Genomic DNA, 25,803 nt, shown 5'->3' on the forward strand with positions numbered 1-25,803 from the left:
GAAGTGCAGATGCTGCTGTGCCTTCTTGACCAGTGACACGGTATTTACAGACCAGGTGAAGTTGTCTGATGTGCACCCCCAGGAACTTGGTGCTATTGACCACCTCCATGGCCGTGTTGTTGAGAAGTGGAGCGTGGCTGGGTTGGTTTTTCCTGAAGTCAACAATGATCTCTTTAGTTTTGTCCACGTTCAGGATCAGGTTGTTTTCCCTGCACCAGCCCACCAACTGCTCCACCTCCTCTCTATAGGCCAGGTCGTTATCGTCCCTGATGAAGCCCACCACTGTTGCGTCATCCGCAAACTTCACAATGTGGTTGCTGGTAGCCCTGGGGACACAGTCGTGTGTCATCAGAGTGAAAAGCAGAGGGCTCAGAACACAGCCCTGAGGGGAGCCTGTGCGAAGGGTGATGACACTGGAGGTGTTCTGTCCGACCCGCACTGACTGTGGTCTTTCAGTGAGGAAGTCCAGCAGCCAGTTGCATAGGGAGGTGCTAAAGCCCAGGGGACCCAGTTTGTTCGCCAGGTGCTGTGGAATGATAGTATTGAACACTGAACTGAAGTCCAGGAACAGCATCTGCACATGAATGTTGTTCTCCTCCAGGTGTGCAAGGCTCAGGCGAAGAGCGGAGGAGATAGCATCTTCAGTGGAGTGGTTTGGCCAGTAGGCAAACTGGAAGGGGTCAAATGTGGGCAGGAGCTTGGAGGTGATGTACTCCTTTATCAGCCTCTCAAAGCACTTCATCATAATGGGATTGAGTGCGACAGGCTGGTAGTCATTGAGTGATGTGATGAGGGTTTTTTTGGCACTGGGATGATGGTGGCAGACTTGAAACATGATGGGACTTTAGCTTGATCCGGTGAAGTGTTGAAGATGTCCGTTAGAACATGAGCCAGCTAGTCTGCACATTCCCTGAGCACCCGACCAGCAATATTATTGGGGCCCGGGGCCTTTCGTGTGTTGACTCTCCTCAGAGTCCTCCGCACCTCTGCTGTATCAAGACAAAAGTGCCTTTTCATCTTGACGGGGAACAGCCTTCACTGCAGGAGTGTTATTTAGTGCCTCAAGCCTCCCAAAGTAGAGTTTATTTAGGAAGTCCGCGTCATCATCACACTCGGGAGGGGCTATCCTGTAGTTTGTGATAGCCCGTATGCCTTTCCACATATCCCTGGTGTTGGTGGTGTTGTGGAAAAAGTCCTGGACTTTTTTTTGACCATGAGCACGCTTTGCTAATCTGATGGCACGGTTCAAATTAACTCTCGCTGTTAGTAACAAAAACTTTGAAAGACTTTAAGGAAATTACTAGGTGTAGCTAATTTGCACGATGTTCCAGAGGTTAGCGCCGCGACTGAAAAAGACGGAAATGTAGAGGTTTTACAAAAAGGTATTTCCAAGTACTTAATTTCACTAGACTGGGATTGTTGTGCGTGTGACCATGACTTACATATTTTAAGAAACTAGTCTCAGTGTCAGCATGTCCGTATGAAGCCTTATAAAGACAAGAGTGCTCTGAGAGCACAATATCCCCTGCTGGCAACTCGGCCATAACTCTGGTTAAATGTGACTGAACTGAACAAAATTGCAATATGCGTATTACCAACATATAACAAAGAATCCTGCCAGGTTTTGCAAAATTCCTCCAAAAATTGTGAGGGAAGTTGATTTCAGAAAGCAAGCACAGCTTGATGAAATTGCCAAAGTACAAGTTTGTTAATTAATCAAGGGGCGTCGTAGCTCAGGTGGCTAAGGTGCCATACCATAAATCTGGGGACCCGGGTTCGATTCCGACCTGAGGTCATTTCCCGATCCCTCCCCGTCTCTCTCTCCCGCTCATTTCCTGTCCTGTCTCTACACTGTCCTATCCAGTAAAGGTGAAAAAAGCCCAAAAAAAATCTTTAAAAAAAAAAAATCAAGGATCAAAACTGTGGGAAAATTTTCACAAATGAAAATCAAATCGGAATATGTGTATTATCGTCATACAACAAGGCCTTTTGCCAAGCTTCGAGAAATTCGTCCTCAATTCTGAGAGGAGTTGATGTCAGAAGGCGAGCACACCTTCACGAAATCGTGAAAGTACACGGTTGTTAATTAAGGGCTGTAACTCTGGTAAAATGTGACCGAATTGAACAAAATTACAATCTGCATATTACCGACAAATAACGAAGAATCCTGCCAAGTTTCATGAAATTCCTCCAAAAATTGTGAGACGAGTTGATTTCAGAACGTGAGCACCCTTCCCAGGACGGACAGACGGATGGATGGAAATCGCCACGACATAATCCCCCCTTGGGCCTTTTGGCCAGCGGGGGATAAAAAACTAAGTCCTTGACTTTGCGGTCATAGATAAGAGGTAACAGATCCAATTGAATAAGTCTTGCTTTATATGATCGTTCTCCTTGCTTGACTTGTAGGATCTAACATGTAGCTCTTCTCTGCATCCTTTCAGCTTTCTGTTTCAAACGTGCAACGCCAGGGGACTACACTTCAGTGGCGTAGCACATCTGAGATTACACTAGGACGAGATATAACATTCTCCTTACATTCACATCCGTCAGCATTGGACAAGTGCGTCATAATAAACCAGGTCATTTGTTTGCTTTGGCAGTGACTCCATGCAGATGAGAGTTCCAGGTCATTTTGCTCGTTATGGTTACCCCAGGTCTTTCTCCTCTTTCACGTTTAATAGTTTCACATGTCCTAGATAATAGTCATAGCACAATGGATCTTTCTTGCATGTTACAGTTAAGACCTTGCACTTAGATGTACTGAACTTGATATTGTTTTGGAGACTCCAGGAATCACGATTTGTTAGAGACAACTGTAAATTCTCGGCATTGAGCTGCAATGAAATGCTTCTGTAGAGCTTGGTGTCATCCGCATAAAGAGCTGTCCGAGTTCCATGTGGCACGACATTTGGTAGATTGTTGATGAACGATGAACAGGACTGGGCCAAGCAAACTCCCTTGGGGAATACCAGAGGTACAGTAACAGGTGTCCAATTGGAGGTGATGCCATCTACAACTACTCTTTGTTGTCGGTCAAGGAGGTAATTCTTGAACCAGGTCATGTAGATGTTCGACCACTCTATAATTCTTAAGTTTTTCAAGAAGGATGACGTGGTCCACAGAATCGAACGCTTCGGCAAAATCCAAATACAAAACATCTGTTTGGATGTTATTATCTAGGTTTTTTTCCAATGATGCGTACGTAGAACTCCGTAATTGCAAGATGCATGATCGAGTTTACACGAACCCATGCTGCAGTGGTGTGAAGAGATATAATCAGCTTTGAGGTAGTAATAGTAACGCTGCTTGATCACACCACTTCATCGCTGATTATTTTCCTATAAGAGCATTCCTCAAGTGTTTTATTCCTCACGTATACAGTCCCAAAACTCAAAAGGAGAGAATTAGGCACAAATACCTCAGCATGACAGAGAAAACAACCATCACTTTAAACATTTTAAGAGCTGAAATCACAAATGCAAAGCAAGAAACCATAGTTTGCATCAGCTTCTATTTTAAGCAACAGATATTCTCACACTTCAGAAAGAGTTTTAGAAGCAATTCAAGAGCTTATGGTTAGAAACCTTCTACTGCAAGTCAACTGCGTGGTCCTTCTGGGTTGTGCATCTTGTTAAGGCTCGTTCCAGGATTAATATATTCTATAATCAGTATTAATAAGATTGCCAGATGAACGCAGGAGTGTTACGCATTACCTGCAGTGTTGGCTGATGTAGTGTGAGTGTTGGTCCAGAGTGAAGGCCCCTGTAATGGAGCCAGGGCGTGTGTATGGTTGCTGCTCTGTAGTGTCCCAACTACATCATTAGGTCCATTTGGGACGGAACCATGCCCGTTCAGAACCGGGTTAGGATCAGACGAGCCGTTATGTGCGGGAAGGTCTGGGGAACCCAAGAGGCCTGAAAAGGAAGCGCAAGATCATTTTTAGTACGTTTCGAACAAACAGTTCAGCGTTCCCATTGACTAGTCAGTTCTCTCCATCACACAACAGCTAGTAATCAGGGAGGGTGAAAATTCCTCTGCGACACCTGAAGTCAAGCATCTGCATTGTTTTGAACCACTGCACAAGCTGCATCATAGGGCAGTGTAACACACTTGGAAGAAAGCGCTATCTACCCTCTTCCACATACATGAGCTCACAGATACCCACACGATTGAGCAGTGATCGACAGATAGAATATACCATCTCTCAGCCCAACCAGAGAGCTTAGCCAATTTTGCAAAAATTACTGACTGTACCTTTAAATGTGTTTTGGAAGCGTGGCTTTAGAGGAACTACAAAAGTGTGGGGCTATATTTGTTAGAACACGGAGTTGTGAATCATTTATTTTCAGCCAACAGCCACTAAAAATCAATGAATGTCCCTTTAAATGTGTTTTGGATGAAATACTAAAGATGAGAGCTTGTCTTTGTTAGAAAGTTGAGTTTTAAATTATTGATATTTAGCCAACATCCATTAAAATCACTGACTGTACCTTTAAATGTGCTTTAAAGTTACTACAAAAGGATGGGGCTGTATTGGTTAGAACACAGTTCCAAATCGTTTATTTTCAGCCAATAGCCACTAATATCTTCAATCCACCACTGTTGTCCCCATGCCCACAAAGCAAGCAGTCAGGCATCTCAATGAAGTGCTTTGCGAAGCTTGTACTCTTACATCAAGGCCAACATCCCCAGTGACCTGGACAGCCAGCAGTTTGTCTACCATGGAAACAGATCAATGAAGGATGCAATCTCAGTTGCACTTCATATAACCTCGTCTCATCTGGAGCATCCCAACACGTACGTCAGGATGCTACTTATCGATTTTAACTCCACTTTCAATACAATAGTCCCCCATGAACTGGTAAACAAGCTCAGCAACCTGGGATTAACCACCACACTGTGCTCATGGATTTTGGATGCCCTCACCAACAGACCGCAAAACGTCAGGGTGGGCAACCGCATATTGTCCACTCTCACTCTGAACACAGGGCTGTGTCCTTAGTCCAGCCCTTTTCACTCTATTCACGTACGACTGCACACCCATCCACTCCTCTAACACTATCGTGAAGTTTGCTGATGACACCACTATCATGGGACTGATATCAGAAAATGACGAGAAGTCCTACAGAGAGGAGGTTCAACACCTGGTCCAGTGGTGTTGAGAGTAACCTGGTACTACTGAACACAACCAAAACAAAAGATCTTCGTTGGGGACTTCAGGAGAGCCAGGAAACCCCCCAACATAAATGGTGAAGAGGTGGAGCAGGTCAACGACATCACAAAGGATCTGACGTGGACCCTTAACACCTCCCACCTGGTCAAGAAAGCTCAGCAGAGGCTTTTCTTCTTGAGAAAGCTTAAAGCCAAACTTCCCTCTCAGCTCTTAGTAAACTTCTATAGGAGCACAATAGAGAGCTTGCTTTGTTCCAGAGTCACAGTTTGGTACACCAACTAGAGAGATTTGGAATGGATAGTTAAGACCACACAGAGGATTGTGAGGACTAAGCTACCAAATCTGGACGTAGTTTATAAAGTCTAAAGTCCTTCCCGCACCACAGGCGCATTGGTCGACACCAACCCCGTTTCTGTAGCCCTTGGCCTCGGGGGGGCGCTAGTCCTCTGGTAACTGTGAGAGTTTGACTCCCCACTCGCATCTATACTGCAGCATGCCTTGCCAGACAGCAGCAGGTACCATTTTTATGATGGTCTTTGGTATGACCTGACTGGCGGACACACTAACCACTAGGCCAACTCGTGGTGACCTAGTTGATGCTAACTGTTATGTACGAGGGATACCAACATTATCAAGGACTTAACACACCTCGGTCATAAGATACAAGGCCATCAGAACACGCACAAGTTGACTGAGGAACAGCTTGTTCCCCAGAGCTCATCTCATTCTCATCTCATTATCTCTAGCCGCTTTATCCTTCTACAGGGTCGCAGGCAAGCTGGAGCCTATCCCAGCTGACTACGGGCGAAAGGCGGGGTACACCCTGGACAAGTCGCCAGGTCATCACAGGGCCGACACAGACAACCATTCACACTCACATTCACACCTACGGTCAATTTAGAGTCACCAGTTAACCTAACCTGCATGTCTTTGGACTGTGGGGGAAACCGGAGCACCCGGAGGAAACCCACGCGGACACGGGGAGAACATGCAAACTCCACACAGAAAGGCCCTCGCCGGCCCCGGGGCTCGAACCCGGACCTTCTTGCTGTGAGGCGACAGCGCTAACCACTACACCACCGTGCTGCCTTCCCCAGAGCTGTAGCCTCTAATACCCCACCCCACACGCGCGCACTGATCACTGTGCAATATCTGCTTAAACTGCACTTTATTTCACCAACGATCACTTTACAAATAGGTATGTACCCGTAAATACACCTAGTACAATTGTGCAACATCCGCCTACACTACAATTCCCCCACTTACTTTATCTTGGATTTTATTTATATTCTTTTTTACTGCTGCCGTTTTCTCTGAGTGCTACCAAACCAAGTTTTGCTGTATAACTACAACGACAATAAAGAATCTTTCCTAAAATGACTGACTGTACCTTTAAATGTGTTTTGGAAGTGTTTCCCTGGAGGAAATGCTAAATGGCTTATTTACTAAATGAACCAAACTCACCGAGTGTACATTTTAGGTGTTGGACCCAAAAAACGTATCCGTCTCTCTGGAGAGTTTAGATCCTTATCTTTCAACTGGTCTCGTCTCGCTTCATTAAGTTAATAGTAGTACTTTATAAAATGTATGATTGTTGCAGCATTGCTGAACTGCTGAACTTTAACACAGTACTGTAAGAGCTAAAAATTGGCTTGACTATATTACCCAAAGTGCTTAGTCCCAGTCCAGCTGAGGCCAAGACGTCCAGTCCAACAGGGTTGAGGAGTGACGAGGAGGAGCCGTGATCATTCACAGGGACGCTGGTGGTACCGAGAGGAAAAGGAGAAGAAATGGGGGGACTCGGAGAAGATCCGCACGCACTCTCCAGAGCTAGGAGCAGCCTGCGTGCCTCATACATGTTCGCCGCATTTCTCTCCACGCTCTTTACGATCACAGACTGAGAGAGAGAGAATGAATGAGCGCACACATACACACACACACAAAGTGTAAGTTAAAACAAATATGAAGGACAAATTTGCCATAAACATAGGCTTAATTTAAAGTGCTGATGACACGAACATGACTATGCAATTTCTTAAATAAACTATACAACATGGCAAACATGTTAGATTTCTGTTATAATTACGTGAAAAGAAGCTGTTGTTACGCGAATATCCAACTTTTAATTGCACAGCGCAAGAAAACTGGGTCCGTGGCTCGCGGCCATGCTGTGACGTCAGCGGGAGAACACGCTGCGGTTCACTGGCTGTTCTACTCTGGTTCTACTCAATGGAAATGGCGCATGAAAACGCCGGTGAACTCTCTAGTGCTAGCTCTTCCTCTTCTGGGAGTCTAGAATTGTGTTGATCTCTTCCGAATAGAATCTATGATAGTCTACCCTCTTTACTCTTTGCCTCTCGTTGCTAGGCGGCAGTTACATGAAAGCCGCAAGCTTTCACAAGCAAATACATGACTGATATCACGCCGACTTTATGATTACATTTATGATTATCATGTAGAATCTATAGCTCTACGTACCTTTATCTTATGTCGTTTCACAACACATGTTCTGACAGGAGGACTGTCTTTGGATCCGGCATAGCTACTAGTAGACCCCCTCCGGAATACTGGCAGTGTTGCCAGATTGGGAGGTTTCCCGCCCAGTTGGGCGGTTTCAAGTGCATTTTGGTGGGTTTTGAACATATTTTGGGCTGGAAAACGTTAGCAGTATCTGGCAACAGATACTGCTGACGCTTTCCAGCCCAAAATATGTTCAAAACCCATTAAAATGCACTTGAAACCGCCCAACTGGGCGGGAAACCTCCCAATCTGGCAACACTGTGTAGGCACTGCTGATGGTAGTAACACACGTTTGTGCTGAACTGAACACCCAAGAGATTCCTTTAAGCTGGGAAGGGTGTCAAAACAATCCAAATCGAAGTGTTCAGAGCACAGGACGGATGTTGGTGAGGGCTCCCACTTGTCACGAGTGCGCCTGACTTGCTTCACCCACTTCGCATGCAGCTCGGGATCTCTGGGAAACTTGAATAAACTTACCCCATCCTTGTGGGTTTTGGAGCAAAAGCCGGCAACACAACGCGAAGGCATAATATATATGAAGAGTTCAGATGCAAAACCCCCTAAACGCCATCTCTGTGAAAAATGAGTTAAATGATGTTGTGTGAATCCTGTCTACATCTAGTATATGTAACTGAAATATTTTTGTAAAAAAATTACATAAAAACCACTCCCCGTCTTGTCTAAAATATCGGTTTAGTATCAAAAACCTCTAAACGCCACTTCACTTTAGCAGCAAAAGCCTCTACTTTCAACAACCAATCAGAACGTGACCTGGACTCGCGTGCCATAACGTTTGTAAACAAAGTTTCGTCAGGAAAACTTTATTCACAGGAAGATTTTTGCGAAATGGCAGCTAATACCGACATGAATTACGATGGCATGAATGAACCTGTCCTCCAGACAGTGAATGGGCGGAGGAAACGTCGTGTTGTGGAAAATCATGGTCGCTATTTAGCGAAAATGAAGCGATATAGCGGCGAAAATGTTGAAAATGGAATAGTCTGCCATCACAACAGCTTGATGTGCGCCGCGGTAAGCTTAACTCAGATCGACCTGGCTTACTTCAAAAAACAGTTATACACGTCCAAAGATAAGGTTGAACAGGACGCTATACTTCTGTCTCACTTGAATATTATGCCGTATTATGCTTTATTATTATTATTATTATTATCATCATCACAGTTATTGTGTCAATGTTGTTAATGTTACTAACTTAAACTTGCCCTTCTTGGCAGAATATTGCTTGTTGCATTTACTGTACATGTATTTGTGTTAAGATTTTCATGTTGTTTACACCAGGTTTTTATTGCACTTCAGTATTATTCCAACGTATTTTATTTGGTTTAGTACTTTGTATCATTTGCTTGGAAAGCAAAAGTCTGCTGATGTGAAGTAAATAAACCTATTGGCGTTGTTTAAACTGTGTGGATTTCGAATTTCTTAAATGTTGACATGACAGGCCTTTTGCCTTCATTTATGAAGAGGAGTGTTGGTATTTATTTAGGTATTGCTTAAAAACATGACACGATTATCTCATGATCATAGGTCCATTAACTTTGCTATGAATGTGCCAACCACACCACCATCACTATTACAACCACCCTATATGTGTGGCAGACTAATTTTCAATGTTTCCAGTTGTATCTCTGGTGATTTTGTAACACTTACCCATGTCTGTAAGGAAAAAATGGATTTAGAGGTTTTTGCACAAAAAGAACCTATGGATTTAGCTGGTTTTGACGCAAAAGAAAGAAAATATTTGTTAAAAACAGTAATTTTGCTGAAGTAACATTTGCGAGATTAACACAGTGTTTTCCCTAACTAATAACCTTGTGATTTCAAATTAATCTAGGTTTCTATACTTAAATACAAAGGCCTGATAAAAAATGGCCTTTTTCTCAAAAAGTGGTCAAGTGGAGTTAGAGGGTTTTGCATCTGAACTCTTCATATATAAAATGTATAATAATGTCTAATAAAAATACTAATAATGATAAACTGAACACCCGCCGCATCAACAACAAACTGGTAAGTTAGGAGGAAGGTTCTTTCGCTGACGTCATATAGCTCCTCCTCCTCCTCCTCCGTCTCCTGGGTGCTGCATCCCCGTCAAATTTGCCCAGATAGCCGCGTTTTTTATCATAACTTGTAAAATAGGCGCCTTCGTGAATTAATATATGGATCATCGGGAATTACTTTTTATGTTATAAAACATCGCCAAAGACGTCAAAAACGTGTCATCAGCACTTTAAGCCTTGCACTGTGAACGCTGCCTCAGTGTGTATTTCTCCTCTGATGTGTGTGTGTCACCTTGCTGGGTTGTTTGGGTTTGGGTTTAATGCTGATGAAGACGTCTAGCTGCTCCATAAGAGTCGCGATGCACTGGGGTTCGATATCAGCCTCCTCCTTAATGTCGAACATTAAAACTAGTGGCAAGCAGCCCTATCTCACACACATACACAAAATGGTGTTAGTACAGTATCACGGCACACATCCACATAACACATCAAATGTTGTTTCTGTGCTAAACATATGATCGATCTTTTACTTTGTGCTGTTCAGACGCAGACTTTCCACAGACAAAATGTTCTCTCTCAGCCCCGCCCCTTATCCTTCGACAGCCGTCCACTTGGCTCCGCCCCTCAAAGCGTTACAGTACTTACAATGTTTTAGCCAAGACACTCGGGCTGCGGTATGACTTCAACAGGTAAATGTATAGAATCTAATTTATAAAACGCTGCTGAATTCTCAAATATGATTGGTCAGAAGGTGTTGAATGGCGCTTGGCTGAATGTGTTCCTGTTTCTATAGTAACAGCTTGTTCACAATGGCAGGCAAATGCGCGTTCAGATTTTTCCATGTTTAGGTCATGAAAAGAATTTTCCACGACACTCGGTTATTTTTGTTTAGTGGACCGAAAGCTACTGAATTCGAATCACAGACTTCCAATTTTTAGTTTTTTAAAAAACAGAACAATTAATTAACTTATCTCCATGTGGCCCTAAATTCTCCGCTATTTTTTCCTGCTTCACCATGACGCAATTCAAGATACGACGTCATGCATGACGTGGTGGGCTTTCCCCGTTCGCACAAGGCATTGTGGGATACAAATGTGAAACAGGAGAGAAACATGGAGGACGTGAGTGTGCAAATGAAACGTGAAAGACCGACTACGGTAATGGAAAGCGAGAAGAAAAAAGACGTTACGTTATATATGAAGGGAAGGAAACACAAGACCAAACTAATAAATATCGGCGGTCAGTGAGCACCTTGGTGTGATCAGCTGTTCGGTTAGCGACAGAATGATGGAACTGTTAGTGCACGGTCAAAGGTAAACCTGCGCATGCGCACAAACACGCATGGAATTCCTCTGTCTGCTTGACTGCACGAAGTGAGCGATTTCACGCACATTATTTGCTTTAATCCCCTCAAATTAAATAACTTCCCAGCTACAGAATGGCCTGATATTTTGTGAGATGTTACAGAAATAAACATCTCACAATGACCAAATTTCAGAGCGAACTAAATTTCACAGATTTTATGAAATTGAAAGGCCGTCTAGCTTTAAAGGGATAGTTCGGGATTTTTGACATGAATCTGTATGGCATCCCCATCAATAGTGTCGTGCAAACATACTGTACTGACTTACCCCTGACAGCATCCTGCGAGTCCAGTTCTTGTCCAGTTTTGGTCCAGACGAAAGTAGTCCGGCAAGTTTGTTGGGGTCACGAAAGTAAAACGTTTTTCGTCTCAAAACAGTATATGTGTTCAAAAGAGTGATATATTTGCATCACAAAACCGTTGCCAAATAAAAAGTCAGACCTCGAAATCGCTTGGCACTATTTTCTCTCCCTCGGTATCACTGCGCGCTGTCATGTTGACATCTGCGCAGGAATCGACACCTTTCCCATTGTTTGGCAGTGATTAGGAGTTCAGATCAGCGGCGCTAACAAGCTAATTTGAGAGCAAGAACAGCGACAAATTTATCACCTTCTATAACCTATACAATAATATATTTGTGAAAATGGTGCGCACTTGCGACTATCCAGGCTGTAGCAACAAAGATGTGGCTGAATCGCCGCACACATTTCACCGTCGTAGTCAGACATGTTGTCGCTAACTTTGCTAGCAGTAAACAATGTAGTGATGTGTCGGTCGCGAACGATCCGGTTCAAAGAGCCGGCTCTTTGAAGTGAACGACGGGAGCCGGCTCTTCGGTGGGAGCCGAATTAGTTTTTTGTCCTTAGGTGCCTCAGAGAGAGAGAGAGAGAGAGAGAGAGAGAGAGAGAGAGAGAGAGAGTGTTCAGCTCAGCTGAAGGATGACTGTCTATTTGACAACCATGATCATTGTTTTGTTGCCGTGAATTCCTAAAGCTCATGATATAAATTGTTGCTCATAAATTGACAGGTTCGGTCGGCAACCGCCTTGGCATGGCCAGATTAATCTGCGGTATACAACGAGACAGCAGTCATTATAACAGGAGCATATTTGCTGTTCCAGCGGCTTCTCATTACTGGTGGAGCAGAGTGCGGCACTTTTTTTCTCTTTTTCCATGCGCTCAAGGTGCCACATGTTTTGTTGCACATTGTTCTGTGTTTGTTAAAATAATTTCCAACTTTGCTTCATAGTTTCTTAGGCCTGATTTATACTTCATAATTTATTTTGTGGCATTTTGTTCAAGGTCGAGTGTGAAATAAAGCCATAAAGGATAAACAGTTGATGTCTTCTGTGTATTTTATATTGGTAATATAACACAGTTTTGCATTATGTTTGTGAGAAAATAATTTATTAATTGGTAATAAAAAGACCCTTTTCACGTGACGTCACGACAAACGCGGCCGCCATTTTGGACGTGTACTACCAGTAGTTTACCACAGCCAACATTGAGGAACGGCAGCAAAGAAAGTGTTTATTTTCAGCAAGACTTCCATCATGCCACTATATTGTTGTGCACCTGGATGTCGTAACCATCAACAAACAAGGCAAGGGTTATCATTTTATCGGATCCCGACGGAGAAGATGGATAGCGGCCATTAACAGATTGGCAGCCCTCAGCATACCAGCGCTTGTGTAGTGACCACTTTGTTGGAGGTAAGACGAATAAAATTAGCCAGAAAAGGCATTACATTGCTGTTAACATTCTGTGGCGGCGAGTGTGTAACCAAATAGGTTAAAATAACCCATTGTAACCTCTTTGTTCTTCTGTAGTAGCTATTAGCTAACGACATTAGCTAGCGTTGTGTTCCTTTGCTGTTGGTAGACTGTAGGACAGATCAGAGGCAGTGTCCTACAAACAGCGCTTAATTTGAGGGGGAGCAAGCCGGAGCGTGCTCCGGAACCTCGGGCGTTGGCTCCGGCAGCTATTTACACTGGATCCGGTGATCCGACACCTCTTTTGACTATGTAACAAAAAAAAAAACCCAAATAATTAAATAAAAAAATGCAAGTTTATTTAGTGTTAATGTCTGATTTTGATATCTGTCTTGTTGGTGATTTCTCTCATGAAACAACATCCACAAAATATCTGCAGATGAACTTAATTTGCAGTGTTATTACAAAACATGCCCAGAAGCGCAGCGCAGTGCCCCCCTCCCCCCCCTTTTTTTCATCCTCTGCGCTCCGGGACCTCCCACTTTACAAATTAAGCAATGCCTACAAATAAGTGTTCAAAACAAGAGGAACATGTATTTGTCTCTTAAATCCAGGCCGTTCCCTGTAATCTGTAACAACGGTTGGAGAAAGTAATGGCAAATAGTGAGTGCACAAACCGTAGAAGGTAAACTGTACACAGCGCCAGGGCAGTGTGATGGTATGTCTACTTTTAGATTGTGTTAGCTTATCAATGAACACACTCGTCACTCGACGAGTTTCACGTCTTTACGACGGATACTTAAATGTGTGTTAGGTATTATTGTTGCAGTCTAAGCAGTCATTGTAGCAGCTAGATGAGCGAGAACCGAAAGGGTCTGTGCCATAAACCGTTATTTCTGTACGGCGTTGCTAATGTGTCGTTACTGTTATTTCTCCCTCTGCTCGCCCTGTAAATGCCCTACGTCGCTGGATAGCGAAGGTGTTTTCTGCATCTCGCTCCTTTTTCTTGTATGTTCTCCGTTTGTCGCCTTCCGCGCATTCAAACCAATTTGAGCCGAAGTCCGCTACATGTCCAAAATGGTGGTCGCGTTTACGAAGGTCACGTGACTGAAAAGGGTCTATACTTTACAAAGCTTTACAATGGCTACAAAAACTCATCTCATCTCATTATCTCTAGCCGCTTTATCCTTCTACAGGGTCGCAGGCAAGCTGGAGCCTATCCCAGCTGACTACGGGCGAAAGGCAGGGTACACCCTGGACAAGTCGCCAGGTCATCACAGGGCTGACACGGAGACACAGACAACCATTCACACTCACATTCACACCTACGGTCAATTTAGAGTCACCAGTTAACCTAACCTGCATGTCTTTGGACTGTGGGGGAAACCGGAGCACCCGGAGGAAACCCACGCGGACACGGGGAGAACATGCAAACTCCGCACAGAAAGGCCCTCGCCGGCCACGGGGCTCGAACCCAGGACCTTCTTGCTGTGAGGCGACAGTGCTAACCACTACACCACCGTGCCGCCGGCTACAAAAACTAAAAAATAAAATGGAAAACATCCTATTGATAAAATATAAATAATAATGTAATTAATTAACTAGTTAATTGCAGCAATTAAATCAAAAATAAAATCTCAGGAGCCGTTTGGGAGCCGAAAGAGCCGGCTCCTTATAGTAAGAAGAGCCAAAAGAGCCGGCTCCCGAAAAAGAGTCGAAATTCCCATCACTAAAACAATGAATGAAACAGCCGTGGCTGTCACCTGGCGGCAGCGCGCGGTGATAAGAAGGGAGAGAAAATAGTCCCAAGCGATTTCGAGGTCTGACTTTTTATTTGACAACGGTTTTGTGATGCAAATATATCACTCTTTTGAACACGTACTGTTTTGAGACGAAAAACGTTTTACTTTCGTGACCCCAACAAACTTGCCGGACTACTTTCGTCTGGACCAAAACTGGACAAGAACTGGACTCGCAGGATGCTGTCAGGGGTAAGTCAGTGTGTTTGCACGACACTATTGATGGGGATGCCATACAGATTCATGTCAAAAATCCCGAACTATCCCTTTAAAGAATGAAATCTAAAATGAAAAAATTTTCTGTGATTAGAGAATTTTAATAACAACACACTTCAGGATGTGCCGTTAATGGAAAATAATCCACTTCAGCATGGTAACAGTGGCTCTGCTCTATGACACAATGCTGTTGTGGATTATTTTCCTCTAAGGTGTTTCATCACCGTACTTCACCAGGATTAGCCGTCCTCTCCAGACCACACGCATACTTTCATCTGCCTGATTACAGATCTCTAATCCTTAAAACTCCAATCTCACAGTCTTTCTTGACATGGAAATAACAGCATGTGTGTTTCTCATTCGGCTCGATCGGCACGAAAATATGCTGCAGTTGCAGAAGCGCAGCAGAACCGCGCAGCGCCGCAGGGAAACAGATACTCTGTCATTTCAGCCCTGCGTTCTCTCACACCCACAAACATCTGCCCGTCTAATTTGCCTGCTTAAACCTCCGAGCTTTTTCTCCACGTGCACTCTCGACAGGAGCGACCGAGTGAGGGTTCCTGCTGCGATTCGAGATAAATTCACCAGGTGAAGCTCATTCTGGTTTAAATATTCAAGTCGAAGAGTATCACGTGTCTCTTCAGCCTACACTTTATGGACTATTGGCAGGACTGCAGAAGCCATCTGCTTCTTGGAGCAAAAATCCAAGCAGAGTCATCTAGGGACTCTCTCAAGCCCCCTCCCCCCAAAAAAAGATCACCAAACAAAAATGCTGATAAAAGAAAACGAGCGTTTCAGGGAGTGGGAAAGGAAGTGAAAGAGCAGCCAGGAAATTAAAAAAAAAAAATTAAAGGGTGTGAAATCAAAAGGAGAAGAAAATGGCAGAATGAAACCAGAACACAGACGGTTACAGCATCCTGCATGCTCGTGCCTGATAAGAGTTTTAATTTGAATTAATTCTTTAAAAAAAAGTTGGCAAGGAAACTGGAAAAACTTTAACTTGTGTTAAAAAGAGATAAGATTCTAATCTATCAATATAAATGGCACGCAAACTAAAAAGCTATTCGGTAAAGCGATACACGGACCACAATCGTATCTTTCTGTTTTAGTTAGCATTATCATTTGTAGCGGTTTGTGCTACAGTAGCTCTACTGTGGGACTGGACCCTGTGGGACTGGACCATGTGGACTAGCCTTCATGCCCCAAGCAGATCAATGAACCTTCGACACCCATGATCTTGTCGCCGGTTGTCCTTTGGATCCTTGGAGCACTTTTGTTCGGTAGTAACCACTGCATACCGGGAACATCCTACAAGATGTGCCATTTTGGAGACGCTCAGACCCAATCATCTACCCATTACAGTTTGGCCCTTGATAAAGTCATTCAGATCCTTACAATTGCCCATTTTTCCTACTGGAATAACCCTGAATATCTCTCTCTCCCTCTCCGTCTGTCCCTCCCCGTCTCTCCCTCCCCCTCCGTGCCCGTCCGCCCCTCCTTCCCCGCCCGTCTCTCCCTCCCCGCCTGCGTGCGTGCCCGTCTCTCCCTCCCCGCCTGCGTGCGTGCCCGTCTCTCCCTCCCCGCCTGCGTGCGTGCCCGTCTCTCTCTCCCCACCTGTGGGCGTGCGTGCCAGTCTCTCTCTCCCTCCATCCCTGTCTGCGTGCGTGCTTGCCCGTCCCTCCCTGCCCGTGTGCATGCGTGCCCGTCTCTCTCTCCCTCCCTGCCCGTCTGCGTGCATGCCCGTCTCTCCCTCCTTCCCCGCCTGTGTGCGTGCCGTCCCTCCCTCCCCGCCTGCGTGCGTGCATGCCCATCCGTCCCTCCCTCCACGTCTGCGTGCGTGCCCGTCCCTCCCTCCCCACCTGCGTGCCTGCCAGTCTCCCTCCCCGTGTGCCCGCCCGCCCCGCCTGCGTGCGTGCCAGTCTCCCTCACCGTGTGCCCGCCCCACCTGCGTGCGTGCCAGTCTCCCTCCCCATGTGCCCGCCCCGCCTGTGTGCCAGTCTCCCTCCCTGCGTGCCCGCCCGCGTGCATGCCCACCCCGCCTGCCTGTGTGCATGCCCGTCTCTCTCTCCCTCCCTCCCCGCCTGCGTGCCCATCCCTCCCTCACTCTCTGTCTGTCTCCCTCCGCCCGTGCCCCTCCCTCCCTCTCCGTCTGCGTGCCAGTCCCTCTGCGTGCGTGCCCGTCCGTGCCCCTCTCCCACCGCCTGCGCCCGTCTCCCTCCGTCTGCACCCCTCTCTCTCCCCCCGCCTCTCCCTCCCTCCGCCCGCGCCCCTCTCTGCCTCCCTCCCTCCGCCCGCGCCCCCCTCCGCCTCCATGCCCCTCCCCCCTCCATCCGCCCGCACCCCCTCCCTCAGTCTGCGCCTCTCCCCAGTCTCCGCCCCCTCTCTCTCCCCCAGTCTCCCTCCCTGTCTCTTCTTCTCCCTCAGTCTGCGTCTCTCCCCGTCTCTCCCGTCTGCATGTGTCTGTCTCTCCCTCTCTCCATCTGCATGTCTGTCAGTGTGTGTCTCTCTCAGTCTCTCTCTCTGTGTCTGCATGTCTCTGTCTCCCCATCTGCATGTCTGTCTGTCTCTCACTCACTGTCTCTCTCTCTGTCTGTCCCCCCCCGCCAAATTTTTCAATTCAATCACAGTCCATATGATTAAGCCAGTTTCCAGTAAAGTATGGACTTTAAATTCATTCAGTGGTCTTTAAGTTTTGTCTCACTGCTACAAAAGGCGAGTCCACATCCTTACAGCACACCGTTTTAAATTTTCATAAAATGTTCCGTTCAGGAAAGAGTGAGCCAATCCTCCATTTTCCTTAAATGGACGCCACAGTCTTCCTGTGTTATTTTATTTGCTCACACACTTTCAAGGTTCCCAGATTCATATGGTTAGCAAAGTTCAGCTCCAGGACACCACCGTTTCTTTTTTCCCCTCTCATTCTGTGCCATTCGAAGGAAACGGAATTTGACGTCTTTGTGACACTGTTCTTCCTGGCAGAACAGTGCTTTTTAATAAAAAGCACTAGAGCAATGATGGATTCTGTGTGTGTGTGTGTGTGTGTGTGTGTGTGTGTATATATACACGTGTACCATGAGCTGCTGCCTGGCGTCACACACCGCATCGATGCTGCCCTGAATGTAGACGCTGGAGCGGCGTGTGTGAGTGTGAGTGTGTGAGGGTGTGCTGGGGTCGGGGAAGTGGATGTGGGCGCCGGTGCGCTGGCTGATGTGTTTGAGGTTGGCGGCGTTTCGGCCCAGAAGGCTCAGGTGGTGCTGAGGCGCGATGTCCAGGTGAGTGCTGATCGTTACGGAGCCAGACATGGAACCAGCCAGGTGATCCAGCAGCAGAGCCGCACCACGCTACACACACACACACACAAAAAAAAAAAAAAAAAAATCACTGGAGTACTAAAGTCTGCAAAAACATCAATATATGCTGCTTCATTGTGTATGACATTAACTTTTTCATACATTAAATATTTTAGAAAATATCCAAATTTTAAAAATAAATAAATAAAATATCGCTAATCAAAAAACAGCTTTTTTTAAATTAAAAAAAAAAAATCAGCATTCAAATCTAAAATATTTGACATTGATCATTTTTATTTTACTTTTAACCAAAAACATGAATATTTTATGTGCAAGTTAAAATGGTTTAAAGGTGCAGCTGATTTTGGAGGTTTAAAAAAAAAAGTCTTCAAAAAAATTTAATAAAAAAAAAAATCTAAGATGCTGTAGTTTTTCTAAATCTAAGGCACGAGAGTCATTTGAGATTCTTTGGGATTCTGTGCAGAAAGTTTGTAAAGATACAGCAGGTTCATGCTGCACTGAGATCAGCTAGAGAGTCTGGTGTGGTCGAGTTTAGTTTTTGTCCCATTAACGTTGGTGTTATGTTGCTAACAGTGTGAACGATAATCAGCACCTACTGACAAACCAGCACAGCCCCACCCACTCATTATATTCTACGAAGCAAGGTTTATGAAAAATCACAGGTCAAAAGTGGAAGCACCTTCACTCCCCTTGAGAGAACCCAAATCGTTTTTGGTTTGAATGCAGAAATCAGAACGTCAAGGATGTGGGAGCTCATAAGGAGCTGCCTTATGAACAGATGAGTTAACGAGTCATTTTCAGGTGGAGAAGTCGTTGCGGCTAAACCGTCGATGTTAGTAAACCGTTTGCCCACTACAGGGATGAGAATGAAAAATATTTTAAAAGTCTGAAAAAACCGGGGCGGGGCCCGGGGGGCTAATGATTTTTGGCTATTTTTTTTTTTTTTACCCCAAAACCATTAATTTTATCAGCAAACATTTGCAATTTATTTGGAAATAAATTCCCCTTCTTGGTGGACTCCCAGGTGAAAATGATTAATATGGTACAAGAGACTTGTTTTTAATCAATTCACATTTGATGATTTCAAAAAAAATCAAACGCACCTTTTAATATAAACGAGCTCTACAGTATTATATTTCTGCATTTTTGCTATTCATGTCTTTGAATCCTCTAATCCTTTAAAATGAAGTGCAAACCAGGAAAAAAAAGTTCTCTCATATAATTCTCTTAAGCTTTCTTCTGATGTTATCATGGTAGCAGGAGCTCTTGCATATTAAACAGGCAACATTCAACATCACTCATCACTTCCCTTTCAACTGTTGTGTGGACTAACTAGGTTTTATCTGGACAGGATGCTGTGTAATGTAATGCAGATACCATATGGTCAATTTGAAGATCGAGATGGTGAGTTTGAATTAAAGAACAGGCATGTACAATGGGCATTACATATTGGAATTTTTTTTTTTTTTTAAATCAAAAACTATAAGTTCATCTCAGCCTAAAAAATTTGGGCAGACGCTCCCGCACGGCACAGGCCAACAATTACCCCCCCATGAAATGAGCAATAAGTAGGAGAGTTATACATGCTATCATACTTAAAATTTCATCAGAAATATAGATATGATACTATGATTCTCCCCAACATGCTACATTAGATAAGCTAACCCCATTTATAAAAGATGACATGTAATTGACATATATTTTTTGGGGCACGCTCTCTCTCTGCCATGCCGATCCTGTAGGCTGCACTGACTCAACTGAAAACTCCGGTCCTCGAGAAAAGAGATAAAAGCCCGCCCACACTGAAAGCTGATTGGCTTATTTTGCTGAGTAACCCAATCAAGATGCTCTTTGTCTGGCATGCGCTACATGAACAGGCACACAGGTGGTGTTGCCAGATTGGGTGGTTTTAAGTGCATTTTGGCGGGTTTTGAACATATTTTGGGCTGGAAAGCGTCAGCAGTATCTGGCAACACTGCACACAGTCTCCCTCGCGCACCCCCTCGCGCGCGCACATTCTAAGATGCGTGATGCAGACCTTAACGTTGCGCGCGCACGCTCTTGCTTGCTTCTATCAATATGCAGGAGACTCCCGGGACACTTGGGATGTCTGCGTTATAAGGTGACCACAGATCGTTAATCATAACCCCCCCCCAAAAAATTTCTCAACGGATTTACATCGATCTCAAAAACGATCATTTTGGTCTGAAAAAGTCGGAAATCCGCCAATTGGCGGAAAATTCTCATCCCTGCCACTAGTGAGCAGGGCAGAGGACACGATGCCTTGAGGTTGGGGATATGTAATGTCACGAAACGAAAAACACTTCGGCTTAATTAATCTACACACGTTGACAGTATTTTCTTCCTTCTTTCTAAAATGATGTAGTGGAATTGCTGGCAGCTACACATGAAGCCACAAGTCATAATCCCTACCACATGACCTTACCACAGTGACCCAGTTTTTCTCTCCGCCTCGAAACACACTAAAAGCTGGCTGTATACTCCGCTCCCTTCACTCGTCTCATCTGCCAGGATCCCCGAGTCCCAAATCCTTATCATAAGTCATAATGATTGCCACATTGTTTTTTCAAACAAAGCCATGTGACCGCTAGCATTCTGGTGTTCATTTTCATAACAATGGAAACTATTTGATGAAACGTTTTGCGGTCTGTGAAGTGACGATATGAAATATATCTTCATACAATGATAGACAGTTTCACAATACAAATAGGTTTTTTTGGGTGGAGGTTTTGCTCACAAACAGAGATTTTTTTTTTTAAACTCAAGACACATTTGACAAGTGAACAAAATGAAACAACTGGAGAAGTGCATCTCGATCGTATTGGCACATCAGCCGACTATGTATACGATACAGGGTCACGTTACATGTGAAACTTGTATCAAAACATTTATTTGTCACACCTTGACTGCTGCGGCATTGCTTTGGTTGCCACGGACAACGGCGGTGCTGCTGTAGATATGGGAGGGTGGTTTGCAGGTAATGGTGACGCCACAAGATTGTGCGATGTGCTGGATGACTGGAGAGCCGAGATCAAGGGACTCGACAAATCCCCCGCACTCAAACATCAACACCAATGACATCAACTCCTACAGAGAGAGAGAGAGAGAGAGAGAGAGAGAGAGAGAGAGAGAGGGGTAATGACATATCCAACGTTACGTCTCTTCATCCTGATGCACTGGAATCATCCCTGGTTCTAATATTACAGGATGTAAGAAATTAAACTCTGGGATGTGCTGTTACAGGAAAATAATAAACGATGAGTCGGAAAGCTGTTACACTCGACCTTTTCTATAACACGTCACCCAGAAGTGTGTTATTCTTCTTATATCAAAATCATTTTACAATGCGAACACTTAAAAAATAAATAAATAAATAAATAAATAAAATAAAAAGAACACCATCGTGATTTTTAACCATTTAATTTCGTTGACCATCAGCCAATCAGACCGGATAATTCAACAATGCTGAGGTATAACTAATTATCATAATAATGATGATATAATGAACCTGACAATAAGAGGAATAGAAAAAAAAAAGGACTGATAATCGATAGCACTGGCAATAGAGGAAAAAGTGACATAATCGAGGTAAGTAATTAAATGTTATGGTGCTGTAGTTCCTTTAAAGACCACCAGGGGGAAGCACAGAAAGAGCTAACACAATATAAACATTACCCGGATTTTCGCCCTGGCTGTTTCCACTCCTGCTGGCTGCCCTGCTATAGACACCTGAGAGAGAGAGAGAGAGAGAGAGAGAGAGAGAGAGAGAGAGAAGCGGAGGGGGGAGACAAATAAGGGGAGAGAGAAAGACAGACAGACACAGAGGCAGGCATCGAGAGAGAGAAAGAGGGAGAGAGACAGACAGATAGAGGCAGGTAAGGAGAGAGACAGACAGGAAGGGGGGGAGGGAGAGAGACAGACAGGAAGGGGGGGGAGAGAGAGACAGACAGGTAAGGTAGACAGACAGAAGGGGACAGATAGACAGAAACAGACAGAAAAGGGGGAGGGAGGGAGAGAAAATGCAAGACAGAAAGAGTAATATGTAAAAGAGAAAGACAGGTAATCTGTTAATCCACATACTTTAACACACACTGTTTGTGTCTGTTTGTACGTCTCAGTGTGCGTGCACCATATACAGTAAGCCCTCAGTATTCGCGGGGGTTAGGGACCGAACATGGCCGCGAATAAGCCAAAATCGCGAATACTTGTAACCCCCCCCATAAAACTGCTCTTTATGTAGCACACGGTACTCTCGTTGATGCCGTAGTGACGAGCCACTGCCGCAAAACTCTTCCCTTCCTTTAGTATATCGAGAAGTCCTACCTTCTCCTGCAGCGTCATTACCTTCTTCTGGCGCTTAGGTTCCTTGGCAGGAGCCTTAGAAGATGCAGAGCGTTTAGGAGCCATTGTAGGGCGTAAAAATTATTCAAAAATACCAAGAACGCACAACACGTGAACAAGTCTGAACTACGGGAACCGCGAGACTGTACTGTACAATGCGCTCATTCGTATCAGCCAATGAGCAGCAGCCCGCCATTCAAACTTCAGCCAATAGCGAGCGAGCATTCGGCTCCGAGAATGTAGCAGTGCGTAAACATTCGATATGTTCGCCGCAAATGACCGCGAATCGCTGAGATTTCCGCGAATGTATAGGAGATATGTTCTATATAAAATCCCGCGAATATGTGAATTCGCGAATAGGTGGGGGGTCTACTGTACCTGGTTGCTCTTCTCCCCCTGGCTGTTCCTGTTGGAGTCGGGGAAGTGGATGTGGCAGCCTGTCTCCTCCATCACACGTTTGATGTTGTTCCCTCCCTTCCCGATCACGTGCGAGTGCTCCGTGTGGGACACGTCCATCTTCAGTGTCACACGTTTACTCTGCAGGGGTCAAAACGTCACAAGCTTCAGCAAACGGTTTTATTTGTCACATGGATTTGATTATTTGACATATAAACCTGTGTCACTCAGGTCACTGCCCCTGAGGACTTTAGATTAGATTCAACTTTATTATTGTCGGACAAGTCCTTAAACCATGAAATGCAGAATGTACACAGATACAGTACAACGTGTAGTATAATACACAATGTGTAAGTCAAGTGTGTTTTAGTGCAACAGCGTGTGTTCAGTAGAGAAACTACTGCAGGGAAAAAGCTGTTCCTCAGCCTCCTGGTACGAGTGCTAAGGTTTCTGTAGCGCCTCCCTGAGGACAGTTGTTTGAGAGGTCGGGAGGTCTATGGTTGAGGTCTAAGAGGTCCTTGATGTTGCCCTCTGCAAACATCACTTCTGATGGATGTCCTCAATGTGGGGGAGCTGGGAGCCAGTGTATTGGACAGTTTGCACCAGTGGGTCAGTATGCTCTCGATAGAAGTTCACCAAGATCTTTGATGACAGCTGAGCTTTCTTTAGTGTTCTTAGAAAGTATGCATCACTAGTGCCTTCTTGACAAGAACAGATATGTTGGTGGACCAAGAGAGATCCTTTGAGATGTGGATCCTCAGGAACACTGAGGAAACACACTCCACTTTGGACCTGGAGATATAAGGTGCTTTCGGGCAAAACAGTTTTAGGAACTACCCATTAGGGACCTCCCCTGAGAACTACATACTTTCAAGTTTTTTTTTTTTTACACCTCCGCCAGCTGTGTTCAACCCAGGCAAGACAGAGGTAATCTACATTCCTGCTCTATCCTCTCCACCCCTGGACAATGTCATCTCCCTGGGGGACGTCTTCATCCAGTGCGAAGAATCGAGGGATTGCATTTGACGACACTTCTTCAGCGAGCATCACTGCAGTGACCCGGACGTGTAGATTCCTCCTCTACAACATCCGAAGGATCCGCCCTTTTCTTACCACCTACTCTACTCCGCTCCTGGTCCAAGCGCTGATCCTCTCCCACTTGGACCACTGTAACACTCTCCTTGTTGGCCTTCCAACTTCTGCTATCAGACCCCTGCAGCTCACCTGGTCTACAACCTCCCTCGTTCTTCCCATGTCACCCCTCTGCTTGCCGATCTGCACTGGCTACCTATCGCATCTCGCATCAAATTTAAGACACTGGACTAACCCTAGCTTACTAGGCTCTCAAGGGCTTAGTGCCAGCATACCTCCAGTATCTGTTCTGCCCCTACACACCAGCCAGATCCCTACGCTCCGCTACTACTGGTCGCCTAGCCCCTCTTCTTCTCCGCTCCTGCCCAGCCTGCTCAAGACGGCTGTCTGTCCTGGCTCCCTGTTGGTGGAATGACCTCCCCATTGAGTTCAGAACTGCTGACTCCCTGACCACCTTCAAGCACAGACTGAAGACACAGCTCTTCAAGTTGCACCTCTCCCATTCTTCCCTGCCCACTGTGTATCGGTCTAGACCAACCCAGGCTGTGTACAGTCTAGCCTGGGGTTAGTGGTTTTGAGTTCTCTTAGTTGTACTTTGTATGGTTGGTTTGTTTCCTTGGCTGTTTGAGTATTGGTACTCCAACAGATTATTACATTAGGTATTGCTGTCACTTGTTCAGTTAGCACTAGAACTTTGTTGTCTAGAATGTCAGTGCTTCATGTATCTGACTTTTACACTCATTGTACGTTGCTCTGGATAAGAGGTCTGCTAAATGGTATGTAATGTTGAAGATTATGGTTTTGCCACCGTTTGTTTGTCTGTTCCCAACATAATTCAAAAAGTAGTGAACATATTTTGATGAAATTTGGAGGAAATGTGAGCCATGGGCCAAGGAACCATTGATTAGATGTTGATGCAAATCCAGATCTGTATGTGGATCCAGGATTTTTTTTGGTCTGTTCCCAATGCAACTCAAAAAGTAGTGAGCAGATTTGGATGAAATTTGGTGGACAGCGTTAGCATTATCCTCCATTCAAGTGATTTGATTTTGATTACATGTGGCTTGGCGGAGGTACGCACTCTAACCTACTGATGCCCCTTTTCCACCAAAGCAGTTCCAGGGCTGGTTCGGGGCCAGTACTTAGTTTGGAACCGGGTTTTCTGTTTCCACTGACAAAGAACTGGCTCTGGGGCCAGAAAAGCCGGTTCCAGGCTCGCACCAACTCTCTGCTGGGCCAGAGGAAAGAACCGCTTATGTCAGTGGGGGGGCGGAGTTGTGAAGACCAACAACAATAACAAGACCGCAAAAGATCATTTTTAAGCGATGAGAAGCAGCAGCTGTACAAACGCGAAGTCATCCATTATTATTGTTGTTGCTGTTTCTTCTGTGCTGTTTTTGCTTCGATATTCGTGCCAAGGTTTATGCAAACGTAGCGACGTAACTGACGTATACAGCGTAGGGATGTGACTTTTGATCAAAAACACTATTCGAAATTCGCTAAAAGATATTCGAAATTCGATTCGAAAATCGACAGAACCCCGCCCGCCCCACCCAAACGCGCACACACATGACAGACAGGGTGAAAGTGGTAACGGTTTAATGAGTCATCAAAAAACAAACTTCCATTCACCTCACATAGCCTACAGTATCAAACAATAATATAGGCTTCCAATTTTATTGTACATTTCTATGCAGCCACGACTATTTTCGTCTGTTAGAAGGAACCGCGGGTGAAACTGCCCGTTTAGGAAACGATAATGAAAGCATTCGAACAGTCAGAGCAGAATAAACTTAAGACATATTTTTGTTCAAAAAAATTAACATGTCGACGTGGTCGGGA

The 25,803-nt window shown here is 44.9% G+C and overlaps 1 protein-coding gene across 3 annotated transcripts in view; it reads right to left on the minus strand.

Moving 5' to 3' along the window:
* The window catches only part of bicc1a (BicC family RNA binding protein 1a), a 182,022-nt gene that overhangs the window by 33,881 nt on the left and 122,338 nt on the right, over positions 1-25,803 (minus strand). For all 3 annotated transcript variants that reach the window (XM_060933407.1, XM_060933406.1, XM_060933408.1), the window contains exons 5-11: positions 22,852-23,010; positions 21,808-21,861; positions 21,034-21,219; positions 17,872-18,141; positions 10,004-10,135; positions 6,842-7,073; positions 3,717-3,917 (exon numbers count right to left, since the gene is read on the minus strand). In XM_060933407.1, coding sequence (XP_060789390.1) covers positions 3,717-3,917; positions 6,842-7,073; positions 10,004-10,135; positions 17,872-18,141; positions 21,034-21,219; positions 21,808-21,861; positions 22,852-23,010 — 1,234 coding nt within the window. The remainder of the gene's footprint in view (positions 1-3,716; positions 3,918-6,841; positions 7,074-10,003; positions 10,136-17,871; positions 18,142-21,033; positions 21,220-21,807; positions 21,862-22,851; positions 23,011-25,803) is intronic.

Source organism: Neoarius graeffei, chromosome 11, assembly GCF_027579695.1.
Source record: "Neoarius graeffei isolate fNeoGra1 chromosome 11, fNeoGra1.pri, whole genome shotgun sequence".
Lineage (NCBI taxonomy): Eukaryota > Metazoa > Chordata > Actinopteri > Siluriformes > Ariidae > Neoarius > Neoarius graeffei.